The 21,113-nt window shown below is 38.4% G+C and overlaps 1 protein-coding gene across 2 annotated transcripts in view; it reads left to right on the plus strand.

Annotated features, from left to right (window-relative positions):
* Positions 1 to 21,113, plus strand: part of pall (F-box protein pallbearer) — a 37,087-nt gene that overhangs the window by 4,979 nt on the left and 10,995 nt on the right. For both annotated transcript variants that reach the window (XM_019057738.2, XM_019057737.2), the window contains exons 3-4: positions 8,497 to 8,686; positions 13,527 to 13,630. In XM_019057738.2, the coding sequence (XP_018913283.2) occupies positions 8,497 to 8,686; positions 13,527 to 13,630 (294 nt within the window). The remainder of the gene's footprint in view (positions 1 to 8,496; positions 8,687 to 13,526; positions 13,631 to 21,113) is intronic.

Below are 21,113 nucleotides of genomic sequence, written 5' to 3' on the forward strand. Positions count from 1 at the left end.
TTTTTTCTCGGCGGATTGTGGGAGGGTTTAAAATGGCAAAATTTAAAAGAAGAAACTTTTAAAAAAAGGGATTCTTTTAATCACTATTCTTACGTGTACAAATATTGAAAGCGACGCTCTCATTGTACAGGAGAAGGTGGTGTTGCTAATTTACCAAGATTTTTACATTATACTTTCAGCGATGGTGATCTTCCGATCTAGTTTGAATGTTGAAAAAAATCGGGGGAAATACAGACCCCCTCCTGAAAAAAAAGAAAAAAAAAATAGCAAACTATTTTTTGTACGAAAAATCTCTGAAAAGAACTATATAAACGACCTAAGTGCCTCCCTAAGGTAAATAAAATCCAGAAACCTAAATGCCATTAGATAGCTCTATTTAAGAGGAACATTTTAAAAAAAAGTTCATTGAAATCGGTTGAAATGCAGCGGAGTTATGCATCTTCAAGAGTTTTCACTTCAAAAAATGGCAACGTCACACATCGGCAGCCGAAGGTGAAAATACGGCTCAAGTTGTAGACCTTACTGCTCTGTGTAATTATTTCAACGTAAATTGAACGTAAGGGACCCCTAGTTCGCGAATGACTTAGTGATAACGCGCATTCACATTGCGCAAAAGCGCATGTGACCAACTTTGAGCGGTCATATCTCGGGAACTAAACGTTTCCCCGCGATGATCTTGTGCTCGTTAGAAAGGTGAGAATCTGAACTTTCATTTAGACTGTTATTTGTTTAGATTCCGTCGATTCCACGATCGTGGTAAAATAAAAACTAAATTTTTGTGTCTATCAAAAACTGCTAAAACCGCGTAAGTGCCACTTAAAGCCAAGAAACCCCAAGAAACTATACATCGCTAGAAAGCTCTATTTAAGAGGAACATTTTAAAAAAAAAAAAGTTCATTGAAATCGGTTGAGATGCGGCGGAGATATGAATTTTTAAAGGTTTCCACTTTAAAAAATGGCAACGTGGCAACCCGGCGCTTCTAAGCAAAACGGCGACCGGTTTTGGGTGTCTCGGAAGCTACTGAATTACCCCAAGTGATCAAAATTCGAAAATGCCTTGAGGCATTTTTGGCCGTTTTTTCACACACCTCTTTGATATGAACTTGTCCTCTTGATTTTTCCACATTTCTTCTTCGAAACGTATTTTAAATGCCTAAAACGAATGTATTAAGGTGATTCGATGGACGCCATATTTTGTGTCAGACGTCATACGATATATCGCATCAGGTGGTTCCATTTTTTCAGCTACTCGTCATTTTTCTCCAAGTTTGAGATCGCAAATCTGATGTCAGGAGACTAAAGCACTCACTTACCTATTTTAACAACGAAATTCAACGTAATTGAAGGCGTGGTTTTTTTAGAGAGAAAACATCGCATTCGATACTGATATCTAAACTGCACTCGAATGCGATATTTTCTGTCTAAAAAAACCACACCTTTATGACGTTGAATTTCTTTGTTAAATTTGGTAAGTGAGTACTTTAGTCTCCTGACAACAGAATTGCGATCTCAAAATTGGAGAAAAATGACAAGTAGCTGAAACAATGGAACCAATTGATGCGATATATCGCATGCCGTTCTGACACAAAATATGGCGTCCATTGAATCACCTTAAGAAAGTTGGGACTGCGCCTTTTTATAATACGCTTACTTATTCTCGTTAACAGGCAGTAATCTCAGATGAAGTTAGTTTTTCTTCTGCTCATGGTGGTTCTGCCGGCTCAAACAGGCGGTCACAGTCCTGGAAGACCGTTACTCCCAAATGAAATTAATCGGTCGACGACGGACCGAAAATAACCTAAAGTTAAAAAAATATGAGTGGATAAGTGAATTTGGGCCAAAATCAACCTAGAGAACTTTGTTTTCGCAGTTTTATTTAGTTCCCGCCCTACATTTGAATTTCAAACTTGTCCCGATTTCGCCGCCAATCCTCTAGCCAATAGTAGAGGTGGTTGAAAAGAAGCTTCATTTTTTGCTTTTAGCGCCCCGTCTTCATGTCTCAGGTGGCATCCCGTCATGCAATGGTGTATGTTGCTCCTTCAACTTGTAGGTTATGCAACAGTGTTGCCAGGTGGTGCAAACAAATACATGATTTAATTATTGGTGAAACTTAACGTCAGATTTTACAGTGATGCTAGGTGGTGCGAGAAATTAAATAATTTTATCTACATTGTTGCAAGCTTGTGCAAAAATTTTGAATTTGAGACTTGTAATTTTTCGGAAACCGTAGACCATCTCCTCCGGGATGTGCCTAATATCGGGAACTGGAGAGTGGGGTCTGATTCGGGAACTTTAATTTCTAGTGGCGGGTAGCGTATCAGAGCGCTTGCAGGTGTGTATCGAAACTTTGTACTTAGGAATAAGCAATTGAGTTTGATATTGGAGTATACAATTTGTTGCATTAAAATTCAACTGTTTATTTTAAATAGTTTTCGTTCACGTTTTTTATTATCAAATTAAAACCTGTACAATCAATCGTCTGCGGCCTCTACTCTCGTGGCAGGAAACGGTACAAACATTCCTCCCTGGTGTATCGCGTGATATAGATTTAGTCTGACCTCCATCCCGAGGATTTGTCTTAGACCACTCACTTAACCAATGCTGCCCGTCCTCTTGATCATTTTAGCTCGGAATCGAGCGTAGATTGCCTCCTTATCGGTTGATTTAAGAAGGATGATGTTTCTAGTTTTGACCGAGTGTAGTCTTAAACTCTCCACCTCGTCGTCGTCGTCGTCATCGTCGTAGTATTCCGCCCAGACTATTTCCGCCCAAATTACGAAATTTTTACACAAAAAATTACACCCAAAATGAATTCCACTCTCCATTGCGGGATGACTTGAATTGGGGTTGAACCTGTGGTCAAGGTCGATGAATGCTCAGAGCGAAACTCTTTTAGACTTTACACCAGTAACACCTGCTTTCATAAAAAAAATCGTAACTGGCAAAGTTGGGAATGGGCCTGTTGCAAACTTTTGCTAGAGCAAAAATAAGAGTTGTTCCTCATAGATAATGTCTCAAAAATGTCAAAAATCACGACGAGCGCATCGTCAAACTCTAAAATGCAGTCCTAACTTCACAATCTGCTTAAGAAATTTGCGTTTTTTTTAAACTTCCCGCTTCAAAAAGGATACCACGGCTCAGGTGAACATTTCGTTAGAGGAGTCGTTCCATTGAATCCTTGCTCAACATAGCCGAAACTTCCGCGCGCAAGTTGAGAGCACGAGGTCAATCAAGGCAGATATTTATCAACGCGAGAAAAATGTGAATAAAAACACGCCGATTGTTATCAGGTGGTTAGAATCATCGTTTAGGCAGATTGGCGTCAGCTATGTTGAATATTGCGTAGTATTCTTGTGAGCAGGGGTTGGATGGAATGACTCCTCTTAGGCCTTGTCTCCACGCCCTTGGAGTCCACGGGCCTTTTCACGAGATTTGTCCCAGGGAAAAATCCCACTCACGAAGTTGGGAAAAATATGGAGTTAATCAATATTTTTCCCAGTACCAAGAATGGTCTTTCACTCCTAGGACCCACTGAGAGAGGAAGAAGAAGTGTAAACGAATTGTGCGATATTTTGTTGAATACTCCATTTTTCATGTTTGTTTCTTGGCACGAGAAGAATGAATCTTTCATTGGATTTTTGAAATTTAAAAACTTTAAAATGGCGGCGAAAAAATGACGCACAATCCATATCACGGCTGTTTATCAATGGATTTGCACATAAGTCAAGACTCGGGTGGTTTTTGGCTCGGAAAAAATTAATCTTTCATCAGATTTTTGAAACACTGAATATCTTCAAAATGGCGGCGGAAAAATAACGGAAAATCCGCATCCACCATCGCCGTTCGCATTTTTGCCGCCATTTTAAAGTTTTTAAAAATTTCAAAAATCCAATGAAAGATTCGTTCTTCTCGTGCCAAAATACCCCCGGATACAAAGTCTCATACAAATCCGACGATAAGCAGCCTGAATATCCACTTCCCGCTCTAAGCCGCCATTTTGAAAAGGACTGACATTTCTGGAAAACTAATGCCAGAATCGTTTTTTTCGTTTTTTTCGGAAAAACCCTAGGATTGTGAGTTTCAGACCAATCCGCCGATAAAAAACGGAGATGCCAAATTTCCGCCATTTTGAACTTTGACCGGCCGCCATTTTGTCAAAAATCAACATTTTGACCTGCGGTTTGCGCCAAAAATTTTCTTTCTTTATTATCTTTCGAATGAGGTATCACAAAAGGGGGGTTGCCATTTGAAAAAAAAAGTTAGCCCCCGCCCTCCAAAATATTGGGGGACCAAAAAGTTGCTACCTTAAACCGAGGAACATTCCCAAAGTTTCAAACTTCTATCTCAATTAGGAATAAAGTTACAGGGGTGGTAGGTGACTTTTGGATAACCCTGTATATACGTGCACATACGTGGATGCAAATACTTAAGAAATTTACTATTCTTTAGAGCGAGTTGGCATCATGTGATACTTAAAAATGAATTTTACCATTTCTTATCATCATTTTTAGTATTATCTATTTGTGTCTGTGCACAATGTCTTGAAAATTGGAGGTGAATTTGTGAACCCTGAATCAAAGTCCAATGAAAGCCCAAAAACATCTGAAAAATGGCCAAATTTTCCCAGAAAATCGTGATTTCCGTCCGAACGGGCAACATCGGGCAGATGAACCGTTGATTTTCTGAAAGTACACATACCACTGAATAAATTCACGAGCACAAAAGTTCGGTTTTTGACGGTGCTTTTTTTTGACACTCCATGAAAGTGGAAAAAAGGGTAAAAAATTAGCAGTATTTCAAAATGCAATATTCGCCACAAAAAAAAAAAAAAGGATTTAAAAATTGGAAGAACCAAAAATAAATAGTGCCTACCAGTAGAAATGAAGCTGCCAGGAAGGATAGAATAGCATTGAAGCCTGTTGATCAGGATGCTCCTCATTGTTGTCATCTGCAATCGGCTTCTAATCAGGAGCGCAGAACTGGCTGAAGTTTGGCCGAAAACGACCACCTGTGTGGGCACTAGGTATCGATAAAAATCGATACTATCGCTGACAATAGTGTTGCCAGATGTACCACTAAACGTTCACCACATAATTTTTGGAAGATTTCGGCTTTCATTTAGGGGGGATTTTTGTCACCATTCAACGCACTGTGCGGCGGGGGGCCCCCCAATTTTTTTTTCAAATAGCAACCCCTATCTTGCGATACTTCATTGGAAAGAACTTAAAAAACTCAGAATTTTAGCGCAAACCGCAGATCAATATCTTAATTTTTTACCGAGTTATGACAGGTCAAAGGTCAAATTTGACCTATTTTCAAAAAATCATAACTCCGGTTCAAATTATTGTAGAGAAAAAACAAAACGGGAAAATTTACCAAATTGTAAGCACTCTTAAGTTGTAAGCACTTAAACCACAGAAATTACTTCAAGCTAATTTTAAGATGGTTTTCGGACCCCCAAATACGTCAGTTTAATGGTCATACGATTTTCCCGCGTTTTGAGCCAATTTCCCCTTACTTTGCCTCAACATTATCTCGGTGAGTTCAAAATTAGTTCAACATTGCGTTTTCGAGTCCCCAAATTTCGGGCAAAATTCTAAAAACGAAATTTAAACGGTTGAATTGATTCACCTTAAATTTCGTTTTTTGAACTTTGCCCGAAATTTGGGGACTTGAAAACGCAATGTTGAACTAATTTTGAACTTACCAAGATAATGTTGAGGCAACGTAAGGGGAAATTGGCTCAAATCGTGGGAAAATCGTAAGACCTTTAAACTGACGTATTTGGGGGTCCGAAACCCCCCTTAAAAATAGTTTGAAGTCATTTCTGTGATTTTTACCTGAAAGTGCTTACAATTTGTATATTTTCTCGTTTTGTTTTTTCTCTTAAGATAATTTGAACCGGAGTTATGATTTTTTGAAAATAGGTCAAATTTGACCTTTGACCTGTCATAACTCGGTCAAAAATTAAGATATTGATCTGCGGTTTGCGCCAAAATTCTTAGTTTTTTAAGTTCTTTCCAATGAAGTATCGCAAGATAGGGGTTGTAGATGGGGAAAAAAATTGGGGGCTCCCCCGCCCCCCTAAGGGAGGGACAAAAATTTTAACCCCCCCTGGAAGATGGTCTCCTTAAAGATAGAAACATTTCCAAAGTTTTGTTTTTCTATCTTTAAACGTTCAAAAGTTACCGGGGGGGGGGGGGGGGGGTTACGGACATTTGGGACACCCTGTATAACGGCCCGGATCGAAAAATACCTGTCTGTAAAAGTTGTAGATCGTTCTTCTAGCGTTGATCTGGTATATTACATTATATGGTTGTTATCAAAATTGAAGGAACAAGAAGGTAACAACAAAGGGGGTCGGCGCGCGGCCTCCTGGGTCTCGAATCGCAAAATGGCGATTTTGAGTAGCAATATGGGACGTGACGTGCATATCTGTAATTTTTTGCGTACTTTTCATTGGAACAGGCGAAAATTGCCTAAACCCACTGTTAGTGGGTCATTCTGGACGATTTTTGGGGTATTTTAGCAATTTTTTACCTGTAACTAGAAAACTGTTAATTATGTAACAAAAACGATTACAGATTCATAAAGAGTGTTAATAGTCCGTTGGAAATCATTGGTTGGATATTTTCTCCGCTTAAACTGTCAACTTGAAAAACAGCTCTAAACTTGAGTAAACCGAAAAAACTGCATTTTCCATGACTAATTAGTCTCCATTTTCACCCAGCACAATTTTTCAACATCACCAAAATTCAATAGATTAAAGTTACATATTAGTACATGAAACTCGCCAAATACTACGGTGTGGACAAATTGTGCTCATAGTTAAAAACGGACTTTTGTTAAATGGAACCATCCTTGAATCAAATACGAAAATTCTCCAAGTCTCCGGGAAGATTCGCTAATCATTCATAAGATACCAGTGTCCGGGTAATTTTTTGCGTACTTTCGATTCGAACGAGTGAAAATTGTAAAAAATCATGTTAAGAGGGGCCATACAGAGCATTTTTCGCGAAGTTTGGGGGTTTTGGGGGGGTTTCTTTGGGAAGGTTTGGAGGTTTTTGGGGGTTTGGGGAGCATTTTCAGTTTTTAGTACAACAAAAACAATAACAAATTCAGAAAAACGCAAACAATTTGAAAGGATTCGATACTTGACACTCTCTCTCAGCTTGGACTGTTCACACGAAAAACGGTCTCGAACTCGAGAGACTGGAAAAACGGCCTTTTCTCCAGCTCACCAGTCATAATTTTCATCCTGGTTAGTTAACTGGTTAATTAATGTCCTTTCGAATTGTTTGCGTTTTTTCTTAATTTTTTCTTGTTTTTGTTGTACTACAAACTGAAAATGCTCCCAGAAAAATCTCTAAACCCCCAAACTTCGCGAAAAATGCTCTGTATGGACCCTCTTAACATGATTTTTTTACAATTTTCACTCGTTCAAATCGAAAGTATGCAAAAAATTACCCGCACACTGGTATCTTATGAATGATAGGCGAATCTTCCCGGAGACCTGGAGAATTTTCATATTTAATTCAAGGATGGTTCCATTCAACAAAAGTCCGTTTTTAACTATGAGCACAATTTGTCCACACCGTAGTCTTTGGCGAGTTTCATGTACTAATATGTAACTTTAATCTATTGAATTTACGCGATTTTTCAAAATTGTTCTGGGTGTAAATGGAGACTAATTAGTCATGGAAAATGTCCAACAAATGATTTTAATGGACTTTTAACGCTCTTTTTGAATCTGTAATCGTTTTTGTTGTATAATTAATCGTTATTTAGTTACAAGTGAAAAATTGCCGAAATAACCCCAAAAATCGTTGAAAATGTCCAGAATGACCCACAAAAAATGGGTTTAGGCAATGTTCGCCGGTTCCATTGAAAAGAACGCTAAAAATTAAGTGAATGCACCTCCCATATTGATGAAGCTAAGGTTTTTTGGGCTCATCATATAATTAAACCCTTTTTTCAGGCGAAAAATTGAGTCGGCTGTCTTGGCAGAAAAAAGATGCACAATCGCAAAAACGTTATGCGCTAGAATGCACCTACCCTAGGGTACTTATAATATGGGTTCAGATGATTTTTAGAAGTAGGGCCAAAATCGGCCTTTATCGATACCCCTTCTTTCTAGATTCTGGGGTGGGAGCGGGGGGGGGGGGGGCAGAAAAAGCTCTCAATGGGGGGCCGAAAAAGTCCCTTATCGATTCCCCTCCTTTTTAAACATTTTTTTATAGCGTGATTAATGTTGCAATGCCCACCCCAAAAAACTTTAATTTGAATCGTACTTTTCTGCACAATTCGGCTAAAAACTTTACCGTTCAAATTCTCCTTTTTATACTACTGGGAAGAGTGAGTGTGGACTGTAGTTCTTAGCGCCAGACTGTGCAGTAACATCCTTCACTAGCTTATCTAACCTTGCTCTTATCTCTTTAAGTGACAGGTGTTCACAACTTCATATTTTGTACTGTTTTTTTGTCTGTCTTTGCACAGGTTATTGATGAAACATGGAATGTACTTAGGTTGTTGACGGACACAGATACTAGTAGTTCACTGCCTCGAACTCAGGAGGCTCTGCAAGAGTTGCGTGATCTCTCGTCAATGGCTATGGAGCACTTTGATGAAAAAGTGGCTCCTGCACTGAAGCAGAAATCTGCAATTAGAAGATTTTCTGTATATTGTGGTAATCCTCTTCCCTCTTTTTATTTTAACATATTTCATAGTCATTTATAATCAATTCACAATGATTTGTCTCTAAACCAAGTGAAAACCTTTCCAAGAAGTGTGAGTAGATCCAACCCTCATAATGGAATAATAGCTTCAGAACTCATATTATTAGAATAATGCCTCTGCTAGTAAGTTAGGAAGACACTTATATGAGTCAGTACATAATTTAATTTAATAAACTTTTGACAGGATATTTTTTGTCCGGCATGGTGTCCCATCAAAGTGGGGCAAACTTTAAGAGGGTAGTATATGAATCTAAATGATTAATCCAACGCTTAGCAGATTGTAAGACGGAAGTTGGGTTTGACTTGATCGAGGATTATCGTCGGAATTTTTAAATTTTTAACCTGCTCTGTCTAAAAGGGGTGTCCTTAAACTTTTGCGCAAGGTTGATAGGAAAGATAAACTCCTACTTCTTGCAACTCTTTCGAGGCCCAGAAAATAATGGATCTCAATACCATACATGAAACAAAAACCGTGTAACGATCCAAGAAATAAAGGGTCACTTTCAAAGTAGCTGGACAGGTTTTTGTTCACACAGCGACAATCGCCTTGAGAGGGTATATGTATGAAAAAAAAAGGCGCTCCGCGCCGTTTTATTTGGAGGAATGTGCCTCCCTGATGCGCGCGTTTTTTGGTTCAGTGTTAGTTTTAGTGTCCAGCCTCACTTGTTGTGTCTTCTTAAGCGACCCGCGCGTCTACCGTGGGAAGAGTGTATTTTCCGAAGGAAGGGGGGATCAATCTTTTGAGGTTATATTTCCGTTTACACTTTTGGAGGAATTGATTATTCCATGGACTTCATGTTGCCGGATTGCAATTAAAATCCCTCATGTAATGTCAGGTATGAAAAAATTTCAATAAACGATGTGGCGAGCTTGAATGACGATGGCTCAATCTCCGTGACTCACAGTGCGACAATATTGCCGTCGTGTCCACCAATTTTCAGTTCGTGACCCACTGTGCGACAACATTGCCGTCTTGTCCGCAAATTGTCAGTCCGTGACCCACTGTGCGACCCTGCTCCCCTCTAGCCGCGCACCCCCCCCCCGTCTAAAACTTTCAAAGCTCGCCATTTTTATACGGCGCAGCCGATTTCGCTCAAATTCAATACCAGCTTTGTACTTAGTAAGATCTACCTCCTACAAAAGTTTCGGGGGAAAATCTCATTATTTGCGCGAGTTATCGCAACCACAAAATTGAACCCCCTCCCCCCTTTCTCGCCCCCACCATTTGAAATCTAATGCTGCGATCTCAGTTTTTTTTTCGCAAAATGATTGTCCTATTCTTCCACTTCATATCGCAAAAATTTTTACCCGAAAAACGTTGAAAGTAAGGGAAATATAACACAGCAAAAATCGAAAAAATCACGATGTGTAGGAAATACGTACATGAATAAATGCATATATAAATGACGAGAAAAATTTTCGTAGCCCGAGTATTATATACATACAGGAAACACAAAATAGGTACAGAAAACATTTTTTCGGGGCTATATAGCTCCCATCTTCAGCCGAAATTTAAAAAAAAAAAGGAAAACGAAGCCAAAACGATCGTGACAGATCTGCCACATGGCACGGGCCGGACTCAATCGGCCGTAATCAAGTCCGGTCCGTGCGTTGTAGCGGATCTGTCACGATCGTTTTAGCTTCATTTTCCTTTTTTTTTTAAATTTCGGCTGAAGATGGGAGCTATTTAGCCCCGAAACGTCCTGAAAAATGTTTTAAACTTGTTTTAGCCTTGAGCCTGTACCTATTGTGTGTCTCATAACTTATATAAAAATGAATTCGAATGGCATGCATTTGTTCGTAATCTACTACCCATGATAGGTGCTCATTACATGGTCTTTGGTTCAGGTCTGACATCAGGGGAGAATGCAATAGTGTATTTCCTTCGGAAATTACACTTAAACGGAGAATAAAGGGAACAGTTGAAAACGAAGAAATTAAAACGAGGAGTATGATGAACTACATAATCATCTTAACAGCATAGATATCCCAGTAGGCATTGACCCTGGCATTGGGGACACCTAGCTCAACATCTGAGCAAAGTTCGAGCCAAAACCTGGGGAGGCCAAAATCTGCGTTTTTAGAACGACCTCTTTTGGTATTAGATTGTAATTTTAACATCTTGTTCTTACAATCATCTCTATCCATTACTGCAGTTTTGTCTGATATATCAGCGTATAAGACTAACAGGTCATCCTTTTTTGAGGAATTTCATTGTTCTAATCATTTGATCATTTTAGAAAATTATTTTTGATCGTGACTTAATTTACTGTTTCGGTTGGAAGTGTGTCCTTAGCCAACCATGTCAAGTTACAACTATGCTTGAGAAAACACTTAAATTGTGGCCTGAACTGTGTGTAACAACGTGATGAAATAGTTCTGGGTTTACATTATTTTGTGAGATTCTTTCTTACTAACTCTTCATTCTAGCGAAATTTAGTTGTTGTGGTTTAGTGTAAGCCACCAAACTCTATTTTATTTAGTCTAAAATTTTAGTAACTGGTTACTTTCGCATAGTTAGAAGCTATACTTTATAAAGCTTTATATCTAAATTATTAAATTTTTGTTTGTCAACAAAGGACTCTGCACACCTCTTATGGGAAGCTGCACCATGACCGATTGCCTTCTGACTTATGTCATTCGACTCTCCTCAAGATGCTGATCAAAAGTTATGATTGCGCCAACTTTCTACAATGCACCGTTTTCGCTAAAAACCTAAGAGAAGATTCAATTATTCGGCGATAAAAAGCCAGAAACATTCCTCATTTCAGTGCCAGATTGACAAGCGGCTGTGTGTCAACAAGGAAATCATGCGAACTCCCGCACCGAGCGGCAGTCTTATCTCGGATTCCGCACGCCGTTTTGCTCGACCATCCGAATCAGATTACACAATACACAGCCCTGCGTTTTTTTGGTCATGTCCCGTTGCATGGCATATCTTGATTGAATCTTGTGTATTTTTTAGCGCTGAGTTCGGGAAAAATATCCAAAAAATTCCATCACGTCAGGATTTTCCGCAAATTAAAAATTTTGGTTTTTTGGAGGGAAAAATTTCCGAAAAATTGAATTTTTTTTTTTTCAATCTGACCATTGATTTTGGTCTCTAGTATCTTTACTAAGTATGAAATATCTATTGCACGTCAAAAGGAAGCCTGAAAGAGTGATAAATGTCCGAATTTCGTCAAATTTTATGCATTTTTTGGTGATTTTTATCACAAAAAAAATCGTTTTCCGGTCAAAATTTTTAAAAGTACAACTCGAAAAAAATTTATTCCCCCATAATTTACTTCCCTTAGTACCCCCTAATCACCTGAAAAAGTAAACACAAGTTTTTAAAGTATTGGGAAGAGGGGGGAGGCGCCTAGATGTCATGAGAGCTCCACGGGGGTCGCGGCTTATTTCCGCAGGGCGCCGTTTCGCGCAGGTTCCGACTGAGTTGCACGTACATTGTTGATACCCCGACGCATTTTCACAGGTTTCAACTTGTCTAGCGTTCTATCATGAGTTCAGTGGGATTTTATCCTGACTTATCAGTGCTGAAATGCCAGACAAAGTGGTATGTTGTTTGTCCGAGATTCGGTTCTTTTTTGTGGTGAAAATTCGTAATTTCGGCCAAATGACCGAATCTTGGCGCCTCCCCCCTCTTCACAATATTTTAGAAACTTAAGTTTACTTTTTCTGGTGATTAGGGGGTACTAAGGGAAGTAAATTATGGGGGAATAAATTTTTTTCGAGTTGTACTTTTAAAAATTTTGACCGGAAAACTGATTTTTTTTGTGATAAAAATCACCAAAAAATGCCTACAATTTGACGAAATTTGGACATTCATCACTCTTTCAGGCTTCCTTTTGACGTGCAATGGATATTTCATACTTAGTAGAGATACTAGAGACCAAAATCAACGGTCAGATTAAAAAAAAAAAAAAAAATTCAATTTTTCGGAAATTTTTCCCTCCAAAAAACCAAAATTTTGAATTTGCGGAAAATCCTGACGTGATGGAATTTTTTGGATATTTTTCCCGAACTCAGCGCTAAAAAATACATTAGAATCAATCAAGACATGCCATGCAACGTGACATGACCAAAAAAACGCAGGGCTGTGTTATTGAGGAGCATAAGAACAGGAAAGTCTGAACGTCTACCGGGCGAGTGCGGGAGGGAGATAGCCCCTGAGTCGGCAGGTACAAGAAGACGGACACGCGCTACGTTTTTCCCTTATTTACATCGGGCCTGTCCTCAAATGCTTTGTTCTTTTTTATTCATAGTCGCCGAATAATAGAATCTTCTCTTAGGTTTTTTGCGAAAATGGTGCATCGTAGAAAGTTGGTGCAATCATAACTTTTGATCAGCATCTTGAGGAGAATCGAATGACATAAGTCAGAAGGCAATCGGTCATGGTGCAGCTTCCCATAAGAGGTGTGCAGGGTCCTTTCAAAAATTTGAGCTCAATCGAGTATCTGTACAAGTCTGAAGGGTAGGAGAGTTCAGCTCAGGCAGATGCATCGAAATACGATCCTTTATTGACGTAAAAAAAAGAATTTACTTGTATTAACAACAGATAATTTTGAATCCTAGATTGGCTGCCCTTTTGGGTTTTAACTGTAATCTTGGAGGCATCCGTGAAGGCCCGGTGGATTTTTACATATCTGTCCATACTCTTCCAATCTAAGTAATCTTGGCTTCGTATTATCACTCATAATTTTTAGTCTTGAGTAAAATTTAGTCACAAAAACAAAAATGAATTGTGGTATTCTTCAGCCTTTTTTAAGCTTTGCTTTTTTTTTACCATAGATTCGCCTGTTCCTAGTGATATAATCTGTCCTCACTCAGAAATTGGAAGGCTGAGGCTGCAAATAAATAGGTTGAGACAGGAAAAAAAAAAACTTCTCAGAAGAGTAAGTATTAACTTATTGAGTGTTAGTCTACAAATACACCTTACCATTCATGAATCACTTTGATCAGAAATTGACCATCTAACATATCTTTTATGAAGCTAAATTTGTGGAAGTGCAGGCCAGAAGTTACCAATTTCTCCTCTTTATTTGCCAGATGATAGTTACAATATGATGAGATTAAGCGAAAAGAGAAACTTTGGGAATGTGACTCTGAGTTTATAAAGCCTCATATGTATAGACAGCATCCGCTCTCTCTTTTTCAAGTTTTGAGAAAATCATGTTCTAAGTTTTTATTTGCCAAATACAGTTACAATATGATAAGATTAAGCGAAAAGAGAAACTTTGGGAATGTGACTCTGAGTTTATAAAGCCTCATATGTATAAATAGCGGATATCTCTTTTTCAAGTTTTGAGAAAATCATGTTCTAAGGTTTCAAAACTGTGTTTCTATGTACGTGCAGCAAGTGGGGTGAAATCAAGGAATTTATTATACGAGGGTTGTACAAAAAGTAAACCCCACACACTCCTTATTGGTATGAAATGAAAGGAACACGGGGTACAGGCTGTAAATAAAAGTAATTTGGACAGGACGTTTCGGGTTTCACATTCCCTTTTTCAACCGCCGAAAAAAAAAAACAAAAAACAAAAGTTGAAATTTACATATAAATGAGCCGCCGCTTAACAGTAAGGCAAGACTCTTAAGGCTACTCTCAGTAAGTCTTGCCTTACTGTTAAGTGGCGACTCATTTATGTGTAAATTTTAAATTTTGTTTTTTGTTTTTTTTCGGCGGTTGAAAAAGGGAATGTGAAACCCGAAACGTCCCGTCCATATTACTCTTACTTACAGCCTGGACCCTGTGTTCCTCTCATTTCATTTTCATATTTTGGGCTGATTAAATTGTTATCTATATTATTTATCGGTATGTGTACCACGATCGATTTTCAATTTTTTTATTGTTTTAAATTCAGCTATGGATGCTGATCAAAAGTCATCTTGGCCCCAACTTTCTATAAAGCACCGTTTTCGTACAATCCGCCGAAAAAGTTTTGATAATTACTTGCATAAAAGGTGATGAGTACTCGAGTACGGTTCGGGTCGTTCGGGTGAGTGTAAATCATGTAAACAGGAAGACTAGTCAGCAGCCTAGCGACAGTCTTATCTCGGATTCCACATGTCTTTTCTTTTCACTGTCCAAATCAATTTCTTTCTCTCTCCCTCTCTATTGTCCTTATCAGACAGACACGCACTGCGTTTTGATTTTAGCCGGCCTCTCTTGGAAATTACCGAAACTACAATAGCAGATTGTGCAAAAACAGTGGCTCGTAGGAAGTTGGTGCATTGATGACTTTCGATCAGCATCAATTGACGATTTTAATTTTATAAAAAAAAATTAAAAATCAATTTTGGTACACCAGGGTGGAACGAAAAACACTTCTCTTCAAAATCGCTTGACGGCTGTATCAGAAAAGTTGTCTCCAGTAATATAAACGGACCCAAGTTTTTCTCTTTTTCCCAAATTCTAACTCCTTCCGGTGGCACGGTCCACCTGAAGTTTGGACTTTTATGAAAAAATCACGTTTTTCCTCCTTGAAAACGGGCCAGCACCGTTTGATTTCAACTGTATGTCTTGAAACTGACGTGTCCCCATGATTTTGATACGCCAAGTTCATTCATGACCATTGCAATGTTGCCAGAAATACGTAAATGAGTCAGTTAAGGTCGGGAGGGATTTGCCTGCAAATGGTCGACTCTTACAGTTTTCGGTTCGAGAAGAACGATGTGCACCTTAAAATCTTACGAAAGTTTATCTCCGCGGAGATATAACGCTTTCTTTCTAGGGGTCGTCGAAAACATGTTTGAACCGATCGCTGTGAAACCTCGAATCTACGCGTCATAGATAGAAGATGGCGGTGGTGAAACCAACCTGCTTACTACCACCACGCTGTCATTGTTGACATCTGGATTTCGCGTTTGAGGTTAAGGAAACTCTATGTGCTCTGTTGTTGTGTTGTGATAACGTGAGTTGAAATTACGTTGTGCAAGGACATTAATGACTGTTTAATGCTCTCACTATGATGCATGAAGTGTATTTTCTTCGGAATATGCTCTAAAAAAGGTGGGGAAACGTTCTGAAAGAGTTAAGAAATGACACAAACAAATAAACCCACATAACCTCAATCAGTATTTACCGGCAACGTGAACGCGACGCCACCGTGTAGTCTCCCACTAAGCATTCCGCCGCCATATTGATCATGATACATCATGATTGATCGTGTACATTCGAAACCCACGAGCGGGCGGTTCAACGCCGTTTTAGGCCTCCCTAATTTTTGGCACTTTCAAATAAACTTTTCTCCCGTTTTCAGTCATCAAAAAAAATTAGAAAAAAACTGTAAGCTTCAGTCACTTACTACTTTTGAATGACACAATAAAAAAAAATGACTTAACTGACTCAATGTATCCCGCATCGCACAATTGTAAAATGTGTGATCCCTATAATTATTCAGAGTTTTGACGATTAGATGATTTTTTTAAGGGACGAAGCAGTCACGCTAGAACCCCAAAAATTTGAGATTATAGCCTCCTAACACATTACTTTTGATATAAATTGAACATTTTGCCGTGCAAGGCGCGCAAGTATTTTTTGAAAATTCGGAAACTTGACCGAAGACGTTGTTTAGGCGCAAATGGGATACATCTCAGCGAGTAGACTGATTTTTTAAAGTTTGAAGGAATGTCCTTCTATCGTTGTAAAAACTCAAGATAGTTGACTTCTAATACACTACTTTTGATATACAGGGTGATCCAAAAGTCTCTTCCACCCCCTCTAACTTTTTACCTAATTGAGGTAAAGATTTGAAACTTGGGGGATATTCCTAGATCAAAGGAAGCTACTTTTTGGCCCCCCAAAAATTTTCAGGGGGCCCCCTTGGGGGGGGCAACGGCCCTTAACTTTTAATTTTCATATAGGAAGACCCCCTTTGTGATAGCTCGTTCGAAAGAGCATAAAAAAAGAAAACTTTTCGCGCAAACCCGAAGTCAATATCTCAAACCGTTTCAAAATGGCCGAAAATTCACACCGGTTATTTGTCGATGGATTTGCGCGAGAATCGGTATGTCGGGGTATTTTGACACGAGAAAAACGAATTTGACGTTAGATTATCAAAAAAACCGAAATTTCCAAAATGACCGCCGGTTAAAGTTCAAAATGACAAAAAATTGATTTTTTTATAAATCTAAGTTCAAATTTGTTTATCTCATGCCAAAATACTCTCAAATCTCAAGTTTTAGGCAAATCCATCAGGAAAAAACCGAGGTGAAAATTTTCAGCCATTTTAAACTTTAACCGGCGGCCATTTTGGAAATTTTGGTTTTTTTGAAAATCTAACGTCAAATTCGTTTTTCTCGTGTCAAAATACCCGCACCAACCGATTTTCGCGCAAATCCATCGACAAATAACCGGTGTGAATTTTCGGCCATTTTGAACTTTAACCGGCCGCCATTTTGAAACGGTTTGAGATATTGACTTCGGGTTTGCGCGAAAAGTTTTCTTTTTTTATGCTCTTTCGAACGAGGTATCACAAAGGGGGTCTTCCCATTTGAAAATTAAAAGTTGGGGGCCGTTGCCCCCCAAGGGGGGCCCCCCTGAAAATTTTAGGGGGGCCAAAAAGTAGCTTCCTTTGATCCAGGAATATCCCCCAAGTTTCAAATCTTTACCTCAATTAGGTAAAAAGTTAGAGGGGGTGGAAGGGACTTTTGGATCACCCTGTATATTACACATTTGAGCGTACAGGAAGCGGAAGTATTTTTTTAAATTTCGGAAGTTTGACCGAAAACGCTGTTTTAAAGCAAAAATATATTTCGGAGAGAATTGATTTTTTTTTTTTAAATTTCGGAGAAATATTGCCAGCTGGGTATGAGGCGAAGGTAGTCTACGTCTAACAACATAGTTTTAAGACAAAATAATAGTTTTGGTCCCAGATACAGAAATTTGGAAAACTTCTGAACCGACCTAAAAACGTAATATCGGACTTAAATATCCCTAGAATAATTTTTTTTTTTTGATCTGCAAAGGACGGGAACAAAGTTTGCTGCTCTCATTATTTGACATGAATGACAAGGACAGGATAAAATTTCGTTGATAGAGTAAAGAAGAAAAAAAACCAGGAGAAGAAAGATACAATTTAAGCAGGGATTATGAAGTCGCGTTCACTAGACATTGCCGCGCGCGGAATCTTGGGGAAAGTCTTTGTAGTATTTTTTTCATTTTGCTGCCTTGTCTCCTCTCCTTTAATTCGTATCGGCTGTGCTGGGTGCATTGTCTGAGGTCCAAAAAAACACAGAAGGCAGTTCAGTTGTTAGCATTTTGATTCGTCGATGGTGTTCTTAGTTAGGTGGTAAGCTTCAATAATTGTAGAAAATGCATTAAGGAGTGGAAAAGTGAAGATATAGAGAACACAAAAATCCTTATCATTATTTTTGGTATATTTTATGAAGTTTACCTCCGCATCGTGATCGAAAACCTGAGGAAATTCACGTGTTGTTAAGGGATATCACATTAAGAGAATCAATGCGTAATGCACTCTGGAAGCAAATATCGGGATATAAAACATCTGTCTCTGGGACCAAAACTAATATTTTTTGTTAAAAAGACGTTGTTAGAAGTACCAAGCAAGAAATGAGGTGTATCAGGTGAGGTCATTTGTGAGATTTAATTCGGACGAGCACTGGAAGATCAGCATCAGGACATCTCTCAAAAGTATGGATTGGGACATCTTTGCCACTGCTATCGAAACTAAGCTCATTTCCCACTGTGAAAAATGTGTCCTATGAGTAGGACATTATGTCGAGAAAAGTTAGGAGAGAGGTGCAGTCCCTAAAAAAAGGTATCAGCATATTCTTTAAATCGTTGATCTTTTGCTTTCTGTACCTCTTTTCATGAAGTTGGCAGGAAATGTTAGGGATGGCTCCCACAAAAAGTAAGTTTTCTCAGTGACTACTGGCGCAAATTTTAAAATCGTCATACTGTTGGAAAGCTGAGATTATGACCTTTTCAATGGTATATTGGGTTTTTCCTTAAACCTTTTGAGTCTGAGGTATAAAAGTAGGGAAAACAACTCTTTGTATGACCCTTTTAGATCAAATACTCCTCTAAAATATGAGCTTTAGAAATATAAATTTTAAGCTAACGTCAACGAGATACAGTGATTTTAAAAAAGACTGCATCTGCTGTTTTTACGAGGTAGAGCAACTGATATTGATAGCTATCGATTTCTGTTAAGTTTTTCAATAACTTTTCGAAAAAACTAAATATTTGATTAATGTTTAAAAAAAAAAAAATTAAGAACGAACTATAGAATCAGTCTTTTAAAATAGGAAAAAAATTAAGTCGGGTGTCATCACTCCAAGATTTACATGCAACAGGTCTTTCCAACTTTCATTCCCATTGTAATGTGCATATTTACAAAATCCTTAAGGTAATTTTTGAGCTTTAGGAAATTATTTAGCTTAGTATTTATTATTTCAACGAATTCTGACTGCTGCTGTTTTTAGATGTAGTAACACTGTTTATTATTTATATTGTAATGACAAATTATGCCATAAGTCTGAAACTTGGTACCAACTCTCTTGAAGGTTTGCTGATTCTAAAAAAGCTTTATCCCTGAAAATGACAGCTGTGCGATATCTGCTGTCAATACAGATATGGCGTCACATGAGAACATCACATCACTTCCAAAAATTGAGTCTTAAGAGGAAAATTTTACATTTGATTTCTTAATTGCTTACTTTGATATTTTCTCAAATAGAGCACACATATCCAACACCTTGTATTCACTACACCAACTTGTGTACTTTCATTTTAAATTTTTTTTCTCCTCTGGATTTGTTCGTTTGAAGGAAGGCGAACTGATTTTTCCTGCTTATCCGAAAGAAAAGAGATGTGTCCCATAAACGGGCTTCACGGTGTGTTTTAAACACTTTTAATGCGGTCAACATACCACCCGCGATTTTTTTGCGGAAATGTCAACTAGAAGGCCTACTGATTGAGGAACAACAAACCGCGAAATCTGTGATAGGGCCGTTTTTGAGAAAATACGATTTTTCGCTTTTTTGGCGGGAATTTCGGGTCAAGGCGCTGAAAAAGTCAAGTTAGGCTGTTTTTGTGGCTCATAAATGCATATCCTATACATTTTTAGTCAATCAAGTGCCCGTAGATAGCCATTCGTGCATATTGCCCAAAATTTATATCCTTAAATCCACGACTTTTGGGTTTTTGGGGGGTTAGTCAAGGAGAAATCCGAAAAAAAGAGGGTTAACCCGGAACAAATTGCTTAACAAACTTTTCCTATGTAAACGTCTTCAGGAGGTCCTATTGAACAACATACCAAAAGTTTACCACGGTTCGATCCCGGAACTTCCCCCCCAAATTGCCTAAATTTCAAAATGGTGGCCATATCAAGGCCTCTGGGAGTTCGATTTTTTTTTTAAAATACGCATAAACTGTCATGTGAGGTGTCAATTCCTATGTAATTTTGGTCGTAAATTTCAAATATGAAGTCAAAAAAGTCCCCCGGTCAAAAGTGGGTACCCCAAATGTAGGTACCCCAACCTGACGTCAGGCTGATTCAATTTTACTAGGGATGTCACGTAAACATTTCAAAAATTCACCCTCCTGCCTTTGAAATCTGGCCGCCATCTTGGCATTTGGAGTTATCCCTTTGACTTGAGGGCTTTTAGGACTTCATAAATGAAATCTACAACCAAAATTACATAAGAAATGATACCTCACTTGTCTTATCACGCGAACTTTATAAAAATCCACCCTCTTGTCTTTCAAAATTGGCTGCCATCTTGGATTTGGGGTATCCCCTTTTGACCGGGGGACTTTTTTGACTTCATATTTGAAATTTACGACCAAAATTACATAGGAATTGACACTGTTACGCATTTTCTCAAAAAAAATAGAGGTTAGGCAAGACAAGAATAAAGGAAAAGTGATGGAAACGAACCTTAGGAAGGAAGAATTTGGAAACCCAAATTCTTAAAGCGAATTAGAAAGCGAGTACAACATATCGTGCAATTCCTTATTAGTGCGAATAAAGGTTTTGGAATTATCTGAGTAGATATCCGAGGGGAATCCTCTTCTGGAAATAAACCTTCTCAAAGCGGCAATAAAATCATTTGCAGATAAATTACTTACTAATTCACAATGAATTGCCTTCGTTGCAAAGCAAACGAATAATGAAACATATGATTTCACCCTTATTTTACTCTTACAGTATGGTTTTAAAAAAATAGGACCACAAAAATCGACTCCGCAAATTTTGAAAGGTCGTAGCTCAGTTACTCGGTGAGATGGCAATGTGCCATAATTTGGGTTAGAAGTTTGGGGCGAGCAACTCTACAACCGAAACAATTGCGTACGGTGAAATAAGCTTCAGATCTTCCTTTTAAAGGCCAGAACCGTTGACGTATTGAAGC

Source organism: Bemisia tabaci, chromosome 1 (assembly GCF_918797505.1).
Source record: "Bemisia tabaci chromosome 1, PGI_BMITA_v3".
Lineage (NCBI taxonomy): Eukaryota > Metazoa > Arthropoda > Insecta > Hemiptera > Aleyrodidae > Bemisia > Bemisia tabaci.